We start from the raw sequence: 21,766 nt of genomic DNA on the forward strand, positions 1-21,766 counted from the left end.
TCCCGCAAAATGAACTACCACTCTGATCCTAATTTATTCCACGCACGCAAGATCCAAAAAGCCCTAAGCAATTTTCTCTCCGTTTCCCTACATTTTCTCTGAGTTTCTCAGTCGCGACAAGAAAGAAGATGTGGAACCAGCCATACGGGAAAACTGATTTGGAGAGCGGGGCGCGGCCTCTGTATCCGATGATGCTGGAGAGCCCCGAACTGCGCTGGTCCTTCATCCGGAAAGTCTACTCCATCATCGCCATCCAGTTGCTCGTCACCATCGTCATCGGCGCCGTCGTCGTCAGCGTCCGCCCCATCGGCGTCTTCTTCGCCACCACCGGCGCCGGATTGGCTCTTTACATCGTTCTCATCTTTGTCCCCTTCATCAGTGCGTCTCCTGACCTAATTGCTTTCAATTCCCCTCTTGCTTTTCCTCTGATTTCTCTCTCACGCCTTTGTTGTGTTGTTTTTGCTTGCAATTGCAGCGTTGTGTCCACTTTACTACTATTACCAGAAGCATCCCGTCAACTACCTACTCCTAGGGGTTTTCACTATATCTCTTTCCTTTGTCGTTGGATTGAGTTGCGCCTTTACTAGCGGTACGATTCATAGTCTCGTCTCTCCTTTTTTTTTTTTTTAATTTTAATATTATTTTCGTTGTTTTTTATCTAGATAATACTTGCGTTTCCGTAGTGCGGGTGGTTTAAATTTGGGATTTATTTGACAATGTGCTTATTTTTGGAAGTGATAACAAAATGCCTTTACGCCAGGTCTGAAGTTATATATAGCCTTGTGGATGGAAAACATGCGACTAAAATAAATTTTTTTATTGAAGTTAGCCAGCTGATTTTCTAGTAGAGATTAGTGAGCAACAACGGGGAATACTTCGAAGTTATAAAAATTGGTAAATAAGATATAATAGTTCAGAATTCCCACCTAACTTCGGTTAATTTTTGCATTTTCTCCGTATCTCCTTTGAATCAAACACATTTGAGTTTGGTCTGCTTGGTTAATATTTGATGTGCGGGACTCTAATTTGGTACAATGTACAAAAGTGAATTGCTTATATAAATTGGAGTGTTTTTGGTACAAGTCCATCATCGTGGGTTGTGTGACTCAATACCATTGCGTGTGTACAATCAAACATATTAAGCCCTTGTAAAACCTTATTTTCGTGGTCTCATTAGGATTTTGAGTTCTAATCTCTTAAGTTTAAGGCCTTCTCTTTTCTTTCCTTCTAACCGAGAAAGACATGGAGTCACAAGAACGGATAATTCACTTGTACAGAAACTACTGATGTACTAGTATCTCTGCAATATGAAATACAGCAGCTCTTGAGACCCTATTTGGGATCTTGGTTGTCTCGCATTAGAACTTTCTCCCTTCTATTTCTGGTTTTTGCTTAAGTTGCATTCTCAGTGAAAATTGCCTATTTGTGTGTTGTAGTCCGGATTTTTTTCCCCCAATGACACTGGATTTTTGATACAGAGAAAGTTATTCTGGAAGCTGTAATACTGACCGCCGTGGTGGTTATTGCTCTGACTCTCTACACATTTTGGGCTGCAAGGAGAGGCCAAGATTTCAACTTTCTTGGCCCCTTCTTGTTTGGTGCTGTGCTAGTTCTTATGGTCTTCGCTCTGATTCAGGTATTTTAATCTTCGAACATAGTTGATTGGAATCGTTTTGGCTTAATCAATGCATAACACCTTGTTTTCCTTGCATTTCAGGTTCTGTTCCCATTGGGTAAGTTGTCTGTGATGATCTATGGGTGCTTGGCGGCCCTTATATTTTGTGGGTACATCGTATATGATACAGACAACCTGATTAAGAGATATTCGTATGATGAATTCATTTGGGCTTCGGTCTCCTTGTATCTGGACATCATCAATCTCTTCCTCTCTCTGCTCACTATTTTTAGAGCCGCTGATAATTAGATTATTGTATCATATGCTGCTTATTATTTGTTCTCTCTGCGGGATGAGGGTGGGTTCTGAGAAAACAAATTCATATGAGTAATAAATCTTTGGGGCTCACTCTTTTACAAGGGCATAGTGTGTACAATGGATTATTGTCAATGTCAAAGTTGTTCATAAATAGTTTCAATGAAATTTTTTGCATTTTGTAACTGTTCCTTTTTGTTACATGTGCTACTTTTCTTCCTGTTAATAGTTGTCAACCGACTGCACCCATCATACACGAATTTATGGCAATAAATGTGCACACAACCTCGTACCCATTTTATTTAAGTTCAATAAATATCATCTACCCACACTTGCCTCGTATCTATACTCGTTCAGTAAGCATAAGATATTTTTTATTCAACAAGTAGGTATATAAGAGTAATTCACAAAAGGACATCAATAAGTTAATTATATATTTTTGTAATTACTGTTGTATATGGTAAAAACCCGAAGTTAAGCTCAATCCAATTTTTACATTAGTTATATAATCAGTATATTAATACTTGTGTTCAAGCTATAAAATACCTTTTATTAATTATGGTAATTAAGAATTGATACCGTTAAATTTGATATAATTCATTTAAGATAATATTTTATGATATGAGTAAGATGACGTATGGGCAGGGCAGTTAAAGAAACGTGATATATATATATATATATATATATATATATATATATATATATATATATATATATATATATATATATATATATATATATATATATATATATATATATATTTAATTTACCTTTTCTTTCAAATAACTATAATTTTCCTTTAGATCATTAATTTATCATTATCAATGCTAAAATTTCAATTTATATTTTATGAATAAATTAAAACTTCAATTATTCTATTGTTTATTTTTAAATATTCTTTAAGTTTTTTTTTTCTAAACTTTTCACACACTTTATCTAGTTACTACATCTTAGCTATTTCTACTTGTAATTAATTAAAATTTGATTAAGTAAAAGTTATCTTTAATTTTGATTTTTTTTTTATATTTTTTTCTTATCAGTTATACATGTGAGTGTCTTAGAGTTTTACTATTTTAATTATGAGAGAAAGTTGTCATTTAAATTGGTTTAACTTTGTATTAGTGTTTTGGTTGGTTAAATGTTAAGTTTTTGAATGTTCTAAATGTTTTGTATAATTTAACTTCTTTTCTTTCATTTTAAGAGTTGACATTATTCGGTGAATAAGCAACTATGTAAGGTTCACTTATTTTTCAATCCTAATATTTTAGGGTCTATTCCTATCTGTTGAGTCAAAGAATTGGTCCATAGGGTGTCCAAAATTCTAAACTGTCATAACCATCTCATTCCACTCATTTTTTAGAAAAACAATTTTTTCTCCCTCTTTTAGAGCTGCAACCACCTTTTGTTTGGGTTTGGACTTTAGCTCTCTTCACGTTAGTTCACCCATTTTCCTGTCCACCTCTTGAATCTGCCCCTAGAGTTGTTGTACTCTATTGTTTGGTGTCGAAGTCTTTTGTTAGCTCACTCCAGGTAAGCTAGAACTCATTTTCTTTGAAATATAGTGTACTTATTTTCGTTTTGGAATGAGTGTGCTTGATTGATGTGGCGTTACTTCTTTTTTCTACATTGTACACTTTTTGTAAAATGAAGGTTCCTACTTCGTTAACCGTTGGATTGAGCTGAAATTTTAACAGCGGATCCTTAACACATAATTCTTGACTTTGACCAGTCGGATCTTGAATCAGAGCTCTGTAGTGAAAGCAATTTTTATCGCAAGGTCACTGTAGTTTGGTTGTTGACAACAATGCACACTTTTCGTAAAATGAAGGTTCCTACTTTGTTAACCGTTGGATCGAGATAATATCGTAACAACTGATTCTTAACACATAATTCTTAACTTTGAGCGGTCAGATCTTGAATCAAAACTATGTATCGGAGCTATGTAGTGAGAGAAGTTTTTATCGCAAGATAACTATAGTTTGGTTGTTGATAGCATTGACCTTTGTTACTTGTTTGGTGCATAACTTTCTTTATAGTTATCCAATTAAGTTGGTTCTTAATTCAATAATGTTTAATTTGAATATAAATACAAAAATTTTGGAGTTTACACAAGCTGCAATTTTATTTCTAAAATTTCACATCGTTTGCATAATGTATTGTTAAGTTGGATTGGATAAAAATTATAAGAATTAGTTATTTTTCAAGAGAGAAATATGTTGTATGATTTTAATATGTGTCTTCAAATGCTTGTGTGAGAATATAGGAATTCCATGGGGGAGATCCTATTTGATTTAATTGGTAGTGTCTTCATTGATGAGGACGTAATTCCATGAATCTCTAGGTGAGATCTTATGGTGGTGCCTCATTGGTCAGGATGTAATTTCATGAATCTCTAGGTGAGATCTTATGGTGGTGCCTCATTGGTCAGGATGTAATTCCATGATAGTTTCGTGGTAGTGCCTCATTGGTCAGGGCGCAATTCCATGAATCTCTAGGTGAGATTTCATGGTGGTGCCTCATTAGTCACAGCGTAATTCCATGTTGGTTGCGTGGTGGTGCCTCATGGTCAAGACGTAATTTCATGACCTGCGTGGGAGTTTCGTGGTGGTGCCTCATTATATAATTTAGTAAGGATTCAAGATAAGGATTGCATCCTGACACTCTAAAGAGTCAGTTAGTCTCACGTAGAGCATACTGACTCAAATGGTGAGAGTAGCAGGAGGCCTGGGACACTTTAAGGCTAACCTTGTAAGTGGTAGCATGAGACCCTTTGACAATTAGCTCGGTAGAGCAATAGAGGTCGCCACAAGTGCAAGCATACGGTGAATTCGACTAATTATATGTATCCGGATAAGTTGTGTCTTAAGTCATAGAGGCTTATTTGCGAGTCATAACATGATTTGTTGATATATGTACCTTGGGCTATGAAAGTGTATGCGATTGTATGATAAAAATGTTTTTCTATTGTAGCTTACCCTTTCTGCTTGTTTGTATGTTCTGTGTGTGGTTTTCTCTTTTTGCGATGATTATCAATTTATTGATGTGAGCAGATGCGAGAACTCCTCGTGGTCAACAGGGTAATGGAGATTCCGCTGCTTAACTCGTCTTGGGTCGGATCTCGCTTCTTCGAGTTCTCTATTAGGGCCGTAGCCCATGTTTTACTTCGCTCCTTGAGAATTCATTTTATGTATTGTTCGACTTTTAACTTGTTTAGGCTATGACATCGTGGTGTGCATTAGACTTCTCTCTAAGTATCTGGGACTTTGTTGTAAGGAGTAATATTTATACTCCCCGTCATTACTCTTTATTTTTACCTTGTGTGATGTTTCATTTAATTATGTTATTATTTGAATGAGACGTTACAATAAGAAATACTGGATTAATATTTTAAAATTATTTTAAATTGTTTTTTGTGATTTAGAAATTGAATGTTAATATTGAATGACTAAATTAGAAGTTTGGATGTGAAATCAAAGCAACATACTGCATTGTTTTGACTTGTTTGAGGTTTTGTAACTATGTGTTTTAATTAGTATATATAATTAGTATATATGATTGTTGTTCTGAGGCGCAAATAAGATATTTGAGGCATGCAACTTTAATCTTTTAAATAAATTGTAATTATGTAATCAAAATGAATGTATACTAAAATAATTTTCTTTTTTTTTTAATTTTTATTTTTTATCTGTAAAAATATATATATTTATAATGAAACACTTAGAGCGTTCTAATCCTTATACATTAAATATGTGAAAAATTATTAACGGTAAAGTCTCACATTACATATCTCACCTTACAACATATAATTGAAATATCTAATACCCTTATGTATAATTTGTGTGCACCACAAATAAGTATCCATAGTGTGTTAAATATTGTCATGCAATAATCAATTTTCTGCACCTTGTTCATATTTTAGATATTACCATGTGGCTCCTTAACACACTACAATGACTAAGTTGTTATAGGTGCACCATAAGTAATAGTTGCCTCATTGGGTGCAAACATTAATTTCTGGAAGACCTCGAACAGAGTTTGCCTTTATATTCTTTGGTTGTTGTTCCTTGATTGTTCTCCACTCTTTTATTCTTGCCCTGATCACTTTATCCATGTGTATCCCTACATTCTTTTTAAAATAACACATATTTAAGAAGGATTTATATATTATTAGAGTAGGTCCCTACTTTCAATAGCTCAAAAGTACCTAATTATCTCATTTTGCAGGTATTCATTTTGCTTCACCTGTTTTATGTTATACATGTCACAATATTTTTAAGCTTTGAATTGGGTAAAAATACTACTCTGAGTATGACATTGTTACATTTATTAATTTATATTTCATCCATAACCATGCATTCACTTGTGTCGTACAAAAAAAAATTGTTCTGCATCTATAAATCCATGCCTAAATATGACCCTATTTCCCACCCACTAGTCACACATCTCCCATACAATTTTGAAAATTTCCAACAAAAGAACAAGTGTGATGCTTTCTCCTCTTTTTCTCTACAGAATGCACACAATTTATAACCTTCTACCCCGTTTTTGACAAGTTTTCTTTTGTTGGGATATTGTCCAACAATACTCTCTAACTAAAGTGTTTTGCATTTGTGAGAGCTTTCACACTCCAATAAACATTAAACATAGTATTATTTTTCCCACTAAGATTGCATTGTAGTGTGAAATATGTTGATCTGACAGAAAAATTACCTTCCCTGCCACTTTTCCATACCTATATGTCGTGTTTTGAATTATTTACATGTTATTGTATGCATTAGTTTTTGTTCTTTTTGTTGTTTCCCATACCATTCTTTCCATCCTGCATACTTGATGAGAATCTAAGGGGAACATTCAATTTGGGGAAGGATATTAACATCACACTCAAAAAAGATGAAAAGGTGAGTAATAAGTCTAGGGATGATCGCCACAGGTTTATCATGATAATATCAAAATTGAGATTCCTATAACTTAGAACTCCACAAACACTCATAAAGAAAAAACTCAATTTTTTGATAGAATTCATATATATATATATATATATATATATCAATTGTATTACAATATATATATATATATATATATATATATATATATATATATATATCAATTGTATTACAAGTGTATTCTTTTATAAGATAAATTAGACAATACCATCAACATTCCAAATTAATTCTCAATAACTAATATTTAATACTCATTAATATTGTACTTCATTCCCATTATATGAATCACTACTTCCTATATTTAATTAAAAGATAAAAATTATAAAAGGAAACTCAACATACTCTTCAAGATCATACCAATAATAGTTGTCATTCCCAATTATTGTGCTTAAATTTTCATTGTTCAAGCATCAAGTCACCAAGTGAGGATAAACTAGTGATTTGAAAAGTTTTGAAATTTTGTGGTTTGCAATTAATGATTTTATATTCATTAGAGCATATCACTTAAATAATAGTCTTGTCACTTAAGGGGACTATATTGATGCTCAATCATCATTATCTTAACTCGAAACAAATTAATTCTTTATACTAATAACAAAACAATTAAGAATATATTGTACCATTCAAACAAGAGACATATTCATAACTTAAAGTATTATTACTATGTTTTTCTTAAAAACTTATCACTTAAAACTAATTTATCCATGGTTGGTTGAAGTAATTTGCTTACTTATTGTTCCATTTTCTTGTATTTGATGCAAGTCGGTTAGAGTTTATTGATTTGGAATCATAAAGTGTGATTAAAATATTATTCATGAAATTGAATATGTATTGAATGATGAATAATATATGACAATGGAACATGATGTGATGTTTTTATTTACTAATAATCATAATGGTATTGCTAGATTGATATTAAGTGTTATGTAAGTAGTAAAAGGAAATATTTTCCTGATGATGTATGATATAAGTGGTAAGTTAGGAGATTTGATAATATTAGAGAATCTACTAATACTTTGAGTTACATAGACAAATGTATCAATGATTAAAATATACAAAATGTAATGTTAAATGCAGGATAAAGAGTTATCCATAAGATGGGTAAGAAATTATCACAAGAATTTTGTTGAATATTTTAACATCCCACTTAATAGTTTTTTACACTATCAAATAAAACATTATATCATGAACAAACATAACAGATAGTAGGGATAACAGTCATAAGTATATATAGCTAGTACAATTATCCAAAATCACCATACAAAATCCTCCTGACAAGTGTAGAAATTTAAGGAGAAGATCTAAACTACAAGTCTCAAGACTTTGCAGAATCTGGTCCAAAAACTAACACAACACTCAAGCAAGGGCTCAACTCCTGTTCAACAGAGGGGTATCATCATCTGGATTCAGCTCTGCTCACACCAACCATAGGTGATCATTGCAAAGGAGAACACACAAGGACAAGCAAACATAAACAAAATGGTAAGCTAACTGAAATAAGAGAAAATGATACAATTTACAATACAAATATCATTCATAACACATAGCTCACTTGTATAATTCTAGACTCGATATCCGGATTGTGTAAGCGACATTGGAGCTCTTGGTGGCTTGCACCTGTAACGGTTCCCAGACTACAGAGTCTGGACACAAGGAGTTATCACCCGACCGTTCCCAGGGTAAGTCCCCTTCGCGCCTAGGACTTGATCAAGTCCAAAGACTAGGACCTCCTGCTACTCCTCACGACATAATCCATTCTGCTCTATCTGAGCGTGAATGATTATTGGAGTTTTAGGATGCCAACCAATATGGATTCCACACGTCCTTACACACACTAACAAGTTCACTTGAATTTCCCTTGAAATTCTATTCCAACCACAACTCCTCATAATTCATATTCATTCAATATCATCACGCAATACATTGATAAAGACAATCCAAGCATATAAGAGACTAATTGCACAAAACCAATTTAGAACATGTAATCTCACTCTTTAAAATAGAGCTGAAGTATCCCACTACAGTGGCTCTCGCTCAAGCTAGACATTCTAGCCCAGGCGAAAGGCCATCTCGCTTAGGCGAGTTAGTTTCGCCTGAACGAGGCTCTAACAGTGGCAAAAATTAAAAACCGGGCGAACTCTCGCTCAGGCTAAGCTGGTTCGCTTAGACGAAGAGTATCTCTCGCTCAAGCGACTCCAGCTCGCCTAGGCGAGACTTCACGCAGGAACAAGAATGGGTTTTCTGGTGTTTTCGCTTGGGCGAGAACCACCCGCCTAGGCGAAAATACCAGGTTACTCCACTGTTCCTACATGCAGGAGCACTGAATCCATGGCCAACAACAATCAAACAACCACACATGCATTTCAAACATCAATTCAGCATACAGAGCTTCAATCAACATGATTCACGGTTTAAATGAGAAGAATTACAGATAGCTTCCCTCACCTCTAGAGATTGCTAACTAGCTAGAACCCTTCCAACCAAGAGTACTTCAAATGCACAACCTATTGAGCTGGAATGCAGGTTCATAAAGTGAGAATGGTTCCCAAATTGGCTCAACAAGAATGGAGTTCAAAAATTAGAATTAAAGAGAGATGAGAAGGCTGGAATTAACTTACATGGAGGAAAAAGAATTGTAGCTGAGGGGAGAGGTCCTGAACTAGCCTCAGGTTTGAATTCTGCAATAGAGAGAACGATTCAAATTTTTGGATTGTAAAATTTAGAATATCTTCTGGTAGAGAGAAGGCAAAGGAGAGTAGAGAGGGAGAAAGGTGCAAGGTGAGGTAATGTGTTGTTCTGTGGTGTGGGTAGCAGAAAGAAGAGAGTATAAGGGAAGAGAAAATGGGTTCTCACAATCTCCCCAATAACAAAAATTTTTGACCTGAAAATTAAGACTCACTAGAGAACAGATGTGGATACGATTTCTTCACTTCCTTTTCAAGTTCCCACGTGGAATCCCTCGTTCTCTTATCCCAGATGACATGGACTAGACTGATGGACTTCCCCCTATGCTGCCTTGTCTGGCTATCACCAAGACCAACCGGTTGAACCTCCACTGAATGATCTCCTCTAATCTGCATATCTTCTGCCTCTAGTACATGAGAGGGATCAGACACAAACTTTCTGAGCTAGGAGACATGGAATACTGAGTGAAGGTTGGACAACTGAGGAGGTAGGGCAATCTCATAGGCCACTGGTCCAATCCTCCTCAGGATCTAATATGGACCGATGAACTTAGGAGATAGCTTCCTTGAGCGAATAGCCCTCCCAACACCAGTGGTTGGGGTAATCCTCAAGAAAACATGGTCTCCAATTGCAAACTCCAAAGGTCTTCTCCTCTGATCCGCATAGGATTTTTGTCTGCTCTGAGACGCCTTCATCCTCTCTTGTGCTAACTTGACATTCTCAGTGGTCTGTCTTAGTAACTCTGGTCCCACTACCACTGATTCTCCATCTTGGTACCAGCACAAAGGAGTCCTGCACCTCCTGCCATAGAGAGCTTCATATGGCGTCATGCCAATGCTTGCGTGGAAACTGTTATTATAGGTAAACTCCACCAAAGGCAGGACCTCGTCCCAAGCACCAAGATGATCAAGCACGCACGCCCGCAAGAGATCCTCAAGAGACTGAATTGTCCTCTCGGACTGGCCATCCATTTGGGGGTGATAAGCTGAGCTCATAGTCAGCCTGCTGCTTAAGGCACTCTACAACGTTTTCCAGAATCGAGATGTGAATCGTGGATCCCTATCAGAGACTATGCTCGACGACACTCCATTCAATCTCACAATCTCACTGATATACAACTGTGCCAGCTTCGTCATGAACATCCTCAGATTAACGACTAGGAAGTGGGCGCTCTTGGTCAGACGGTTTACTATAACATCATGGCTCCTCATCGTCTGTGGTAAATGGGTAACAAAATCCATAATAATGTTATCCCATTTCCACTCCGGGATCTCTAACTGTTGCAGCATCCCTTCAGGTCTCTGATGTTCTGCTTTAGCCTTCTGACAGGTCAAGCAGGATGACACATACCGAGCCACATCTGACTTCATTCCTGACCACCAAAATGAGTATTTCAGATCATGGTACATTTTAGTCATGCTTGGGTGCATGCTAAAACGACTCTTGTGCCCCTCTTCAAGAATCTTGCCTTTCGCCTCCAAATCTTCAGGTATGCAGACCCTGCCTCTGAACCTTAACACCCCATCACTTCCTATCACAAAGTCCTTGGCTTTCTCAGTGCCAAGCAACTCCACTGTTCTCTGTAACTTGGGGTCCGATAATTGCCTCTCCTTTATTAGGACGAGAAAATCACTAGACACGGTTAGATGGTTGCATCTAATGACGTCCTCTCCTAAGGTCACCTACAACTGCATGTCTCTGAACTGCTCCACCAGATCCAATTCCCTAGCCATCATATAAGATGCATGAACTGTTTTTCAGCTTAGGGCATCCGCCACCACATTCGTTTTCCTCGGGTGGTACAATAACTCGAAGTCAAAGTCTTTTAAAAACTCCATCCATCACCTTTGCCTCATGTTCAACTTTTTCTGGTCGAACATGTACTTCAGGCTCTTGTGGTCACTGAAAAGTTGGAACTGAGCATCATATAGATAATGTCTCCAAATTTTCAGTGCAAACACTACAGCTGCTAACTCAAGATCGTGTGTGGGGTAGTTCTTCTCATGACTTTTAAGCTGCCTTGAGGCGTAGGCAACCACTCTTCGTTCTTGCATCAGAACACACCCTAACCCCTGATGGGAGGCATCACAGTAAACCTCAAAGGGTCTACTGGTATCAGGAATCACCAACACAGGAGCACTAGTCAGCTTCTGTTTCAACCCTTGGAAACTGTTTTTACACTGGTCGGTCCAAGCAAAAGGCTGATCCTTACGAGTCAGCTGTGTCAAGGGTGTCACGATCTTAGAGAACCCCTCGATGAACCTCCTGTAGTAGATTGCCAGTCCCACAAAGCTCTTAATCTCAGTCACTGATTTAGGACGCTCCCACTTTAACACAACCTCCACTTTGGATGGGTCCACGGATATGCCATTAGCTGAGATCATATGCCCCAAGAATTGGACCGTGGTCATCCAGAACTCGCACTTTGACAGTTTTGCATACAACTGCTTCTCTCTCAAGATGCTCAAAACTGTCCTCAGATGCTCCGCATGTTCTTCACGAGTTCGGGAATATATCAGAATGTCGTTGATGAAAACCACCACGAACTTGTATAAAAACGGCCTGAAGATTTTTTTCATATAGTCCATGAACAAGGCAGGGGCGTTAGTCACACCGAAAGGCATCACTACGTACTCGTAGTGTCCATATATGGATCTGAAATTGGTCTTCTGCACATCATCAGACTTAATTCTAATCTGATGGTATCCCGATCTCATGTCAATTTTTGAAAACACCGCAGCGCCGTGCAACTTATCCATCAAGTCATCTATCCTTGGTAGAGGATATTTGTTCTTCATGGTTAGCTTGTTGAGTTGCCTATAGTCCACACAAAGCCTAGAGCTGCCATCCCCATTCTCAACAGACAATTGAGTTAGAATTAAAAAACACCGGGATCCCTCCTTGATGGCTTGATCCACCTATTGTGAGGACAACAACATATTTTCATCCTCCGAGCTGGGAAACAACACCTTCTTCTCATTACAATCAATGAGAATGTGATTAGCAGATAGCCAACCCATTCCCAAGATCACATCCAGTTCTTCTAAAGGTAAACAGATAAGGATTACCCTGTACTTGCGTCCCTCAACCTCGATCAAACATCTAGCACACAAAGTCGAGGTTCTGACCAACCTAGAAGCAGGTGTGGACACCACCAGGTCGTACTAGAGTTCCCTCACCGGAAGACCTAACTCTACCACTATAGACTCCAACACAAAAGAGTGTGTCGCTTCCGAATCGTATAACACATGCTAGCTCCTACCGACAATCACACAAGATCCGATGATGAGGTTACCTGATCTGTCTGCCTCTGGACCCATCACGGCATACACTCGATCAGCTGCTTGGGGCCTAGCACTCCCCCGTGTCTGCTGTGGCTGAGACTGCATCAGAGGTCTCGGCACTACACTCCTGCCAGTGGGGCAATCTCTGAGGAAGTGGCCTTCCCGGCCACATTTGTGACATGTTTGCTTGCCGCCAAGCTGAGGGCAAGCACTCCTTATGTGGGGCCCTCCACAATGATAACACCGCAGCCTGTGAGACAGATGTTGCTGAGACTGATGCTGATGAGACTGAGGTGAGAATCTCCTGGACCTCTAAGGCTGAGGTCTAGAGTAGGGTTTCCTCCTATCATCCTATCGGCTCGTGGACCCAGATGGTCCTCCCACCTTCTGCTGAAGCCGCTGCTGAGCTTCAACTTCAGCTTTTAGCTTCTCCATTACCCTTGCTTTCTCCACCAAAGCAGGGAATTCCTTGATAGAGAGCGGAGCCACCATGAGTTTGAGATCGCCTCTCAATCCATTCTCAAACTTCCTACACTGCCAATCCTCAGCCATCCTCAAGGTGTGGAATCTACCCAAGTGCTTGAAATTTTCAGCATACTCTGATACTGACATCTCTCCTTGCATCAGTTGCAAGAACTCCACCTCTTTGGCGTACCTCACACTGTCTGGGAAGTACTCAACATAAAATTTCTTCTTGAACAACTCCCATGTGACAGGCTCCCTGCTGTCTTCTAGCATCATCTTCATACTAGACCACTAGTGGACAGTCTCTCCGACAAGCAGATACTCAGAATATGCCAGCCTATTCTTTGCTGGGCACCTCTTGGCATCATAAATCCACTCCATATCCCTCATCCACTGATCTGCCTCATCCAGGGTGGTCTTGCCATCGAAGCGGGATGGATGATGTTGAAGAAAATCCTCCAAACTCCACTCTTGTACTCGTGATGGTGGAGCTTGGGAAGATCCAGCTGCAGAACGATTCTCCCCTAACTGATGCAGGGCTTCCAAATGCCTCTGCTGAGTCGCCTCCGCTGCGAGCCTAACAGACTCCATCTGCTACAAGGCTAGGTTGTGCTGATTCACCATGTTAGCATTCTGTTGCATGGCTGCTAACATCGCATCAATTGTCCCCACCAAGTGAGAACTATCCGGGTTAGGAATAGGAGGAGGAGGGGGCCTAGGTGCCATAGCTTTAACCACACAAAGAGAATCATCAGTCTAGCTAACAACTACCATTACCGCACCAAAATACTATGAGAAACACACAACAGAAACTAGGCAAGCTCACACCTACAAACCCTAAAGGAAGTACTGCTCTGATACAAAAAATGTAACATCTCATTTAATAGTTTTTCACGCTATCAAATAAAACATTATATCATGATCAAACATAGCAGATAGTAGGAATAAAAGTCATATACATATAAGTATATATATATATATATAGCTGGTACAGTCATCCAAAATCACCACACAAATCCCTGGTGACAAGTGTGGAAATATAAGGAGAAGACCTAAACTACAAGTCTCAAGACTTTGCAGAATCTGGTCCAAGCAAAAACTAACACAGCACTCAAGCAAAGGATCAACTCCTGCTCAGCAGAGAGGTATCATCATCTGGATTCGGCTTTGCTCACACCAACCATAGGTGATCATTGCAAAGGAGAACACACAAGGACAGGCAAACAAAAACAAAAGGGTAAGCTAACTGAAATAAGAGAAATTGATACAATTCACAATATAAATATCATTCATAACACACAACTCAATTGTATAATTCTAGACACGATATCCAGATTGTGTAAGCGACATTGGAGCTCTTGGTGGCTTGCACCTGTAACGGTTCCCAGACTCTGCAAAGTCTGGACACAAGGAGTTATCACCCTAACGTTCCCAGGGTAAGTCCCCTTCGCGTCTAGGACTTGATCAAGTCCAAAGACTAGGACCTCCTGCTACTCCTCACGACATAATCCATTCTGCTTTATTTGAGCGTGAATGATTATTGGAGTTTCAGGATACCAACCAATATGGATTCCACACGTCCTTACACATACTAACAAGTTCACGTGAATTTCCCTCAAAATTTTATTCCAGTCACAACTCCTCATAATTCATACTCATCCAATTTCATCACACAATACATTAATAATGACGTTCCAAGCATATGAGATACTATTTGCACAAAACTACCTTAAAACGTATAATATCACACTTTAAAATAGAAACTGAAGCACCCCACTGCAGTGGCTCTCGCTCAAGCTAAACAATCTAGCCCAGGCGAGAGGCCATCTCGCTTAGGCGAGTCAGTCTCACCTGAGTGAGGCTCTAACAGTGGCAAAAGTTAAAAATTGGGCGAACTCTCGCTCAGGCTAAACTGGTTCGCTTAGACGAGATTGTCTCTCACTTAAGCGACCTTAGCTCGCCTAGGCGAGACTTCGCGCAGGAATAAGGATGGGTTTTCTGGTATTTTCGCTTGGGCGAGAACACCAACCTAGGCTAAAATACCATATTACTCATTGTTCCCACATGCAAGAGCACTGGATTCATGGCAGAAATCAATCAAGCAACCACACATAAATTTCAAACATCAATTTAGCACTCAGAGCCTCAATCAAACTCATCAAACATGATTCACGGGTTTAAATAAGAAGAAATTACAATTAGCTTCCCTTACCTTTTTAAAACCACCACAAGCAGAACTCTAACCACGAGGGCACCTCAATTCCACAACCTAAGGGGCTGAAATTCATAAACTCAGAGTGAGTACACGACCCTAATTCGGTTTTGGTAAGCATTGAACTCCAGAAATTCCAAAATTGAAGAAAATTGAGGAAACCGAATTTGACTTACTGGAGGAGAAGATGACTCAGCTGGAGGAGGAATTCTTCTTCTGGTTCCAGGTCCAATTGCTGTAACAGAAGGGAGGATTGATTAGAAAGGGGAATTTTGAGCTTCTATTAGAAAGAAGGCAGTGCAGTTGATTCAGTGGGAGGGAAAAACAATGATGGTGGAGTGTGGTTCAGTGATATGGGTAGGAGAGAGAGAAGAGAGAGTATAGTGGGGAGGGATAGTGGGTTTTCACACAAGGTGAGGTAATGTGTTGTTCTGTGGTGTGGGTAGTAGAGAGAAGAGAGTATAAGGAAAAAGAAAATGGGTTCTCACAGATATGATCTATGTTAGAGATTATAAATTGTCGATCAATATTATATATATATATATATATATATATAATGTAATACAAAATATATCAAATATGTAACTGAGAAATAATATATAGTTGTATGTTTTTATCAAATTTATAACTATAATTATTGGAACTTTACACATTGTAGCTATTTTAAATTTATTCTTTTGACCATCCTTTATTCCTCACGACTAAAATAATTCTCTAAAGAGTGAATGCGTGTTGATTTTAATCAATATAAAATTTTTTCATTTCATTCCAAATTTAGTCTTACCATTTAATTTGATATGATGTGATATTATTTAATTCTTTTAATGTCAAATGATTTGTTCAAGGAATACGTACGTGTATATATTAACAAAGTTTCGTACAATAAATGATTTATTTTAAATTGAATATTAAAATTTAAAATTTTAGAGAGAGACAAATTAAAGGAAAATATTTTACATATACTAAAACCAAATTTAAATATTTCATAAAAGCTAAAAGGCAATTTTAAACTTTGTAAGGGTGAAAGTGAAAAAAAAAACAGTCTGCAAAATTAATTTTAGAGCAATTAAATATATTTAAACGAAGCTATCACGTTCCATCCTCACAATTGTGTGTTTCACACTCTTGCTGCTCGCTCTATTGTTCTGCAAAATTAGTGCACTCTTCACTCAGACTAACACAACAGAGTCTATAATCCTTATCAGTTAACATGACAGGGTCCTCTCCAAAAAGACAACAATTTAGAGAAAATGAAACACTATCCATGAATGCATAACACTGAAAATAAGCAATTTGTTCATTGTTTAGTTACAAAATCCATGAGTTTGTGTTAAAGAAAGTAAGATACAGCAAAATACATACATATAGATTGAACAATGAAGCAGTAGAAACAGTGTTAGGTTAGGTTTTGTCTGCGTGCAACTATGGAAAGAAGTCTAGAAACCCCTTGAGTCCAAATATCATATTCTCTTTGATTTCTGCATTCAAACTCCACAACTCCCCTTGCTTCTGTTTTCAATCCAAAGTACCTTCTTTCTTCACCTTCATCAACCAGGTCCCGTCCTGGCCATGCTGCTAAATTTGTGCACACATCCAACACCACATCTGCAAATACAATTTAAACCAAAAGTTATGATCAACTGCTTTTATGGCTTCCAAGGATATGCTGTTGGGCTAGTATTAGGTGATTGATTACTCTTTTTCTTTTTCGTGATAGTTCCTGCAACGTGTCTGCTCTTCATTTTCAGCATTACCTGAAATTGTTGCTTGCATTGTGATGAATAATGGACACATATTCAATTCCATCTGATATCAATATTTGAAGAATAAAAATACCTGGCCTGTTCGATGTATATAAACCGAAACTATTTTCCAGTGAAGATCACCTACAGCAATCACCAAAATTGAGTTGAATAATTCTGTAAATAAGAGAAAAATTCCATTTTGCTGATCTATAGCTGTGTTTGTCAGTCACTGAAATTACCTTTGCGTGTCCGTTTGAGTAATGCAGTGCCCCTAGCAAGGAACTCTTGGTTGCATGCACCCAACAAATTTTCACCATTCATAATCTCCCCACTGTCACTGGTGCTAGAATTACTGTTTTTGCTTTTACCACATTTTCCAATACCTGCTCCTTTCTCTAATGGAGTCACTGCGTTAATATTCCACACCTCCTTCAATGCTCTTGCTTTCAAGGTTGCTGCCCCACGTAGAGCTGCACATTCAAGGATCACATTCACCTCCTTCTTAAGGGATCAATCAACAATGAAACTACAGATCCTACTTGGTTCTTTACCGTTAATGCAACTTAATTAGGATAAGCTTTAAATAACTCTTATACCATGTTAAAAAGTGAACTTTGTCTAATTCAATCTAACAAAACCTTTATTCAAGTCACTTAAGAAGAGTTTCTGAAAGGTGTTAGTTCAGGATCATTGAACTCGTAATGATAAGAGTGGTAAAGTTTACCTGTGGCAGCTGCAGCTGTAAGTGTTGAAATATCATCATGAGAACGGACATTGACGGCAGAGCTAACGACAGAAGCAAGGTGATCTCTCTCAGCTCCCATGGCTTCAGCAGCCTCTACACACTGAGCAGCGACTAAAGTGGCCGCAGAAGCAACGGACATGGCCATCTTCTCATCCTTGCTAGCTGCAGAAGTGGCTGCCGTTGCGGCAGTGACAGCTGCAACTGCAGCTGCTACGGCGGCAACAGAAACTGCAGCATGAAGTTGAGCATTATGGCTTCTGTTTTCTTCTTTCTTCTTTTCTCTTCTTTCTTTCAACCATCTTCCTACTGTTTTAGGTCCGGAACAAGGAGTGGCATTCCCTGTACCACCACTCATGGCTCGTCCACCATTGAATAAGGGATGAATGGAGTTGTTTGCCCGAAAAAACTGCAGTAGATTCATACAACATTATCAAATTGTTCTCCATCGTTGGCTAAACTGATTTTTAAAGCTTTAACATAAAATTTCCTTTAAGTGTAAAAATATCTAAAATTGTTTAAATTCAGATTAAAAAGAAACATAATTGCTATTTCAGCATGATTTAGAAGAATCTAATTCGACCAATCTTTCATTTAATAGTTCCTGTGATATGGGTAAGAACATTAAACAGATTTTGGACTTGCAGAGAAAATCCTACTAGTCTTTTCCTGTGCCAACTCTAGCTTCGGTTCCTTTCTAGTAAAAAGGACAAATTGAACTTTTTGTATCTGCTAGCAAAATTTCCAAAATAAGAAGATTGTTTTGTTTGCGTGAATGCGAAGATAAGGTACACTGAACAGTCAAAACCTTTGTCCTGTTGTGAGGCAATCACCTGGCAGGTAAGATAACTTAACTGGAAACCGTATCAGTAACAATAGCAGCGTGCGTCATTACCCACTTCAACAGTTCAACACTCACCAGGTCCCATTCAAACTTCAAAATTTTCATCTTTTCAATGAAAAGTCATAACCCCTCCACAACTTTAGGCTCTACCACCTTCTTTAGGTGTGATAGTGGGTCAAATAAAGTAGAGGTGATTTTACTAACTCATGAAAAATGTTGAATAGCCATGAACACAGATATTTCTTCCATGCAGCCATGGAAACTAAAATCAGTTGGGGCCCTCAAGTTCCTTTCTTTAGTAAATTATTTTTACAGTTTTTTTCTTTAGGGTGCAGGTGAACATGATAGTAACCCTCCTAAAATCCTAATGTAATTCAAGTTTTATGAAGAAAGTCTTTTCTACAATTATTTATAAGCAAGAAAAAGAAAGTTAAAAAAACAGTAATCTGACACCTAAAGACAGATAAAAAAAGAAAAAAATCAAAGCTTTTTGTAAGTACAGACACTAGCAAACAATCTTTTCCATAATAAATCAACACAGTAATAGCAACGCCCCCACATGGATATTATCGAAATCAGTTAAACATGTTTAAGGCTAATTTAAAGCACATCCAGCATTTCAAAAATAACTGCTGAAATATACTATTATTACACACTTAGCATAGTTTTAGGAAGCAAGAAAGATACAGCAGCATTGAAAAGTGAGATTGGGAAGAGGAACAAAGAAGAAGAAAAGTGAGAGAATAGTTACAAAAATATTATTGTACTTGTGAGGGTCCCACCTAGGTGGAAAAGAAAGAGGAAAGGAACAGAGAGATACCTTGACAACATCGTCAAACTCGTCAGAAGGAGAGATTGGTGGACTGTCCGTTCCAGTTAAAGAAGCACCACCGTTCAAAGGTTCACTGCTGTGGGACAATCTCCCTGACGTTAATGGAGACACTTCCTGTCTCAAACATTACACATTCAGTCATGTCCAAACCAAAACGAGGTGAAAAAAACAAAACTATAGAACTTTTGTATGAAAGAAAAACAATGTGAGATGGTGAAGGAACACCTCTCTAGTTGACTGTGACATAATGCGGTCAAGGACGAGCTGTGAAGTGGCGGAGGAAGCAAAAGAGAACTGGTTGGCGCACATGGTGGCTGAGAACTCCTCTGACTTAGCAGAAGAAGTTTCTTCGGAAATGGAGTTGGTGATAGAAGAGGGTATAATGGGAGGCTTGGAAGGTATGTAATAAGAAGGAGGTGGTGGTGGTGGTGCAAGGGCTTTGGAGACCTCAAGAGCAGAGGCACTCCATGATCTTGACAGAAACTCCATTGGTACTCTTGGGCTCTCTGGCAAATGAGTACCAGTTCTGGTTTTGAGCGACTCGTTTCGGTCACAATTCACTGTGAACTTGGGTTCCATGTCTAACAAGTTTGAAGCTTAGAGAGGTGGGTTCGTTTCCTTATGGGGTGGTATTTATATATACAGTGGAATCTTTGAAGAAGCAGGAGTGTGTAAGAACATGTCCAATGGTACATTTTCTTTTTGTGCTGAAGTCATTTTCAGTGGGGCTTAATATACGCAGCAGATTTTAAAATCAGTAACGCTTTAATGGTAAAATCGCTTAAGAACTTAAAAGTATATGTTTACACTTTGTGGTAGAAAGGTAATATTATTTCAGTACCCTGTTTGGTTGAGGTTCACGTATCTACATTCATCTATTCACCTTATATTAAAAGCAACAATAAATAATTTCACCCGTCCACATCCTGGTACAAGAGTCATTTTTATGCGATTGTTTCTCAATCAACCCCACTCTAATGGTATTTTAAATTGAAGAATTCGTTTTTACCTCTACGAACCACTTGAGCATTTTTTTTTTTTATTGCAATAGCTCTAATGGTTTGTTAACATTGAAAAAAATATCATCTTTCTATTAAGTGGAAAAGATAAAGAGGGAAAACATGTGAATAAAATAAATAAGATATAGGATAAGTTTAGGGGTATTTAATTTAAGATAAATAAAAAGAAATAGAGATGAGGGAATCTCATATAAATAGTTAATTAATAAGGTGAATGAGTAGATGTGTTTTTATGAAGCATTAAATATTAGATAAAAATAAGAGATGCACCAATTGTAAGTTAATCCTACAAAAACAAGATGTAAATGAGTGTCATCTAATAACACAATTATGCAATCATACAAAACCCATAAAGTACGTATTGTTCATTTCTTGTAATTTTTTAGTAGAAATAAATCTGATAGGACTTGTTATTTTTCTATTTCTTTTCATTCTATTTCATGTAGCAAATAGACTCATTTTATCCTCCTAATTCGTGTCCCTATCTCTATTTATTTATCTTCTTTTTGCAAGGAAACAAAGTGGAAGAGAATATCAGCTATATTTGTTTATTTCGTGAAGAGAAAATGACAAAAAAACGTTGATTTTAGAATTAAGCATTATTTTTCTTCAGTTCAAATTAAAAATTTTCTCAACTCAGACATTTTACGATGAAAATGCTAATGTCCTGAGGCAATGCAGGTGATAAAGTTGGGTTAAGGGCAGTGAGGATTGGTCAAACACCATGTGAAGTAGTTTACTGTGAAATTCATACTGGAAATATAAAGTACTGTTTTCTGCTCTGTGTTCGATATCAGAGACTATGGCGTAGGGAGAATTGGGTGACAATTGTCATTTAAACACGATCATTATAGCTCCTCTCGCAGATCCTAACATTATTAAATTGATATCACGAATAGTAGCTATTGAAGAACATTTAATTTTAAACATCCAGTGTTGAGCTATAATTAGTGACTCATTCACCTATCATTACCAAGCAATAATTACATACAATGTTCACCATCATTCATGATTCAAGTATAACAATTCACGTGACAATAGTAGTGGACCAGGCTTATAAAATTA

At 37.5% G+C, this 21,766-nt stretch overlaps 2 protein-coding genes across 2 annotated transcripts; one reads left to right on the top strand and one right to left on the bottom strand.

Moving 5' to 3' along the window:
* On the top strand, positions 1 to 2,115 carry LOC114192501 (protein LIFEGUARD 2-like). Its single transcript, XM_028082242.2, has 4 exons — positions 1 to 378; positions 476 to 589; positions 1,479 to 1,636; positions 1,718 to 2,115. Exons 1-4 carry the CDS (start codon positions 129 to 131, stop codon positions 1,922 to 1,924), a joined length of 729 nt encoding a protein of 242 aa, XP_027938043.1. The 5' UTR covers positions 1 to 128; the 3' UTR covers positions 1,925 to 2,115.
* Positions 2,116 to 16,563: 14,448 nt separating this feature from the next.
* On the bottom strand, positions 16,564 to 20,746 carry LOC114192564 (VAN3-binding protein-like). Its single transcript, XM_028082318.2, has 7 exons — positions 19,908 to 20,746; positions 19,671 to 19,796; positions 17,989 to 18,415; positions 17,504 to 17,734; positions 17,356 to 17,405; positions 17,216 to 17,273; positions 16,564 to 17,124 (listed from the first exon to the last, which is right to left on the bottom strand). Exons 1-7 carry the CDS (start codon positions 20,259 to 20,261, stop codon positions 16,916 to 16,918), a joined length of 1,455 nt encoding a protein of 484 aa, XP_027938119.1. The 5' UTR covers positions 20,262 to 20,746; the 3' UTR covers positions 16,564 to 16,915.
* Positions 20,747 to 21,766: the final 1,020 nt, after the last annotated feature.

Source organism: Vigna unguiculata, chromosome 7, assembly GCF_037176805.1.
Source record: "Vigna unguiculata cultivar grain cowpea cultivar isolate G323 ecotype 2 chromosome 7, ASM3717680v1, whole genome shotgun sequence".
Classification (NCBI taxonomy): Eukaryota; Viridiplantae; Streptophyta; class Magnoliopsida; order Fabales; family Fabaceae; genus Vigna; species Vigna unguiculata.

Coding starts and splice junctions, on each gene's coding strand:
- LOC114192501 (XM_028082242.2), top strand. CDS start 129: ATGTGGAACCAGCCATACGGGAAAACTGATTTGGAGAGCGGGGCGCGG. Junction 590..1,478: donor GAGTTGCGCCTTTACTAGCG/GTACGATTCATA, acceptor TTTTTGATACAG/AGAAAGTTATTCTGGAAGCT. Junction 1,637..1,717: donor TGGTCTTCGCTCTGATTCAG/GTATTTTAATCT, acceptor CTTGCATTTCAG/GTTCTGTTCCCATTGGGTAA.
- LOC114192564 (XM_028082318.2), bottom strand. CDS start 20,261: ATGGAACCCAAGTTCACAGTGAATTGTGACCGAAACGAGTCGCTCAAA. Junction 19,797..19,907: donor TGTCACAGTCAACTAGAGAG/GTGTTCCTTCAC, acceptor TGTTTGAGACAG/GAAGTGTCTCCATTAACGTC. Junction 17,406..17,503: donor ACTCAAACGGACACGCAAAG/GTAATTTCAGTG, acceptor TGATTGCTGTAG/GTGATCTTCACTGGAAAATA.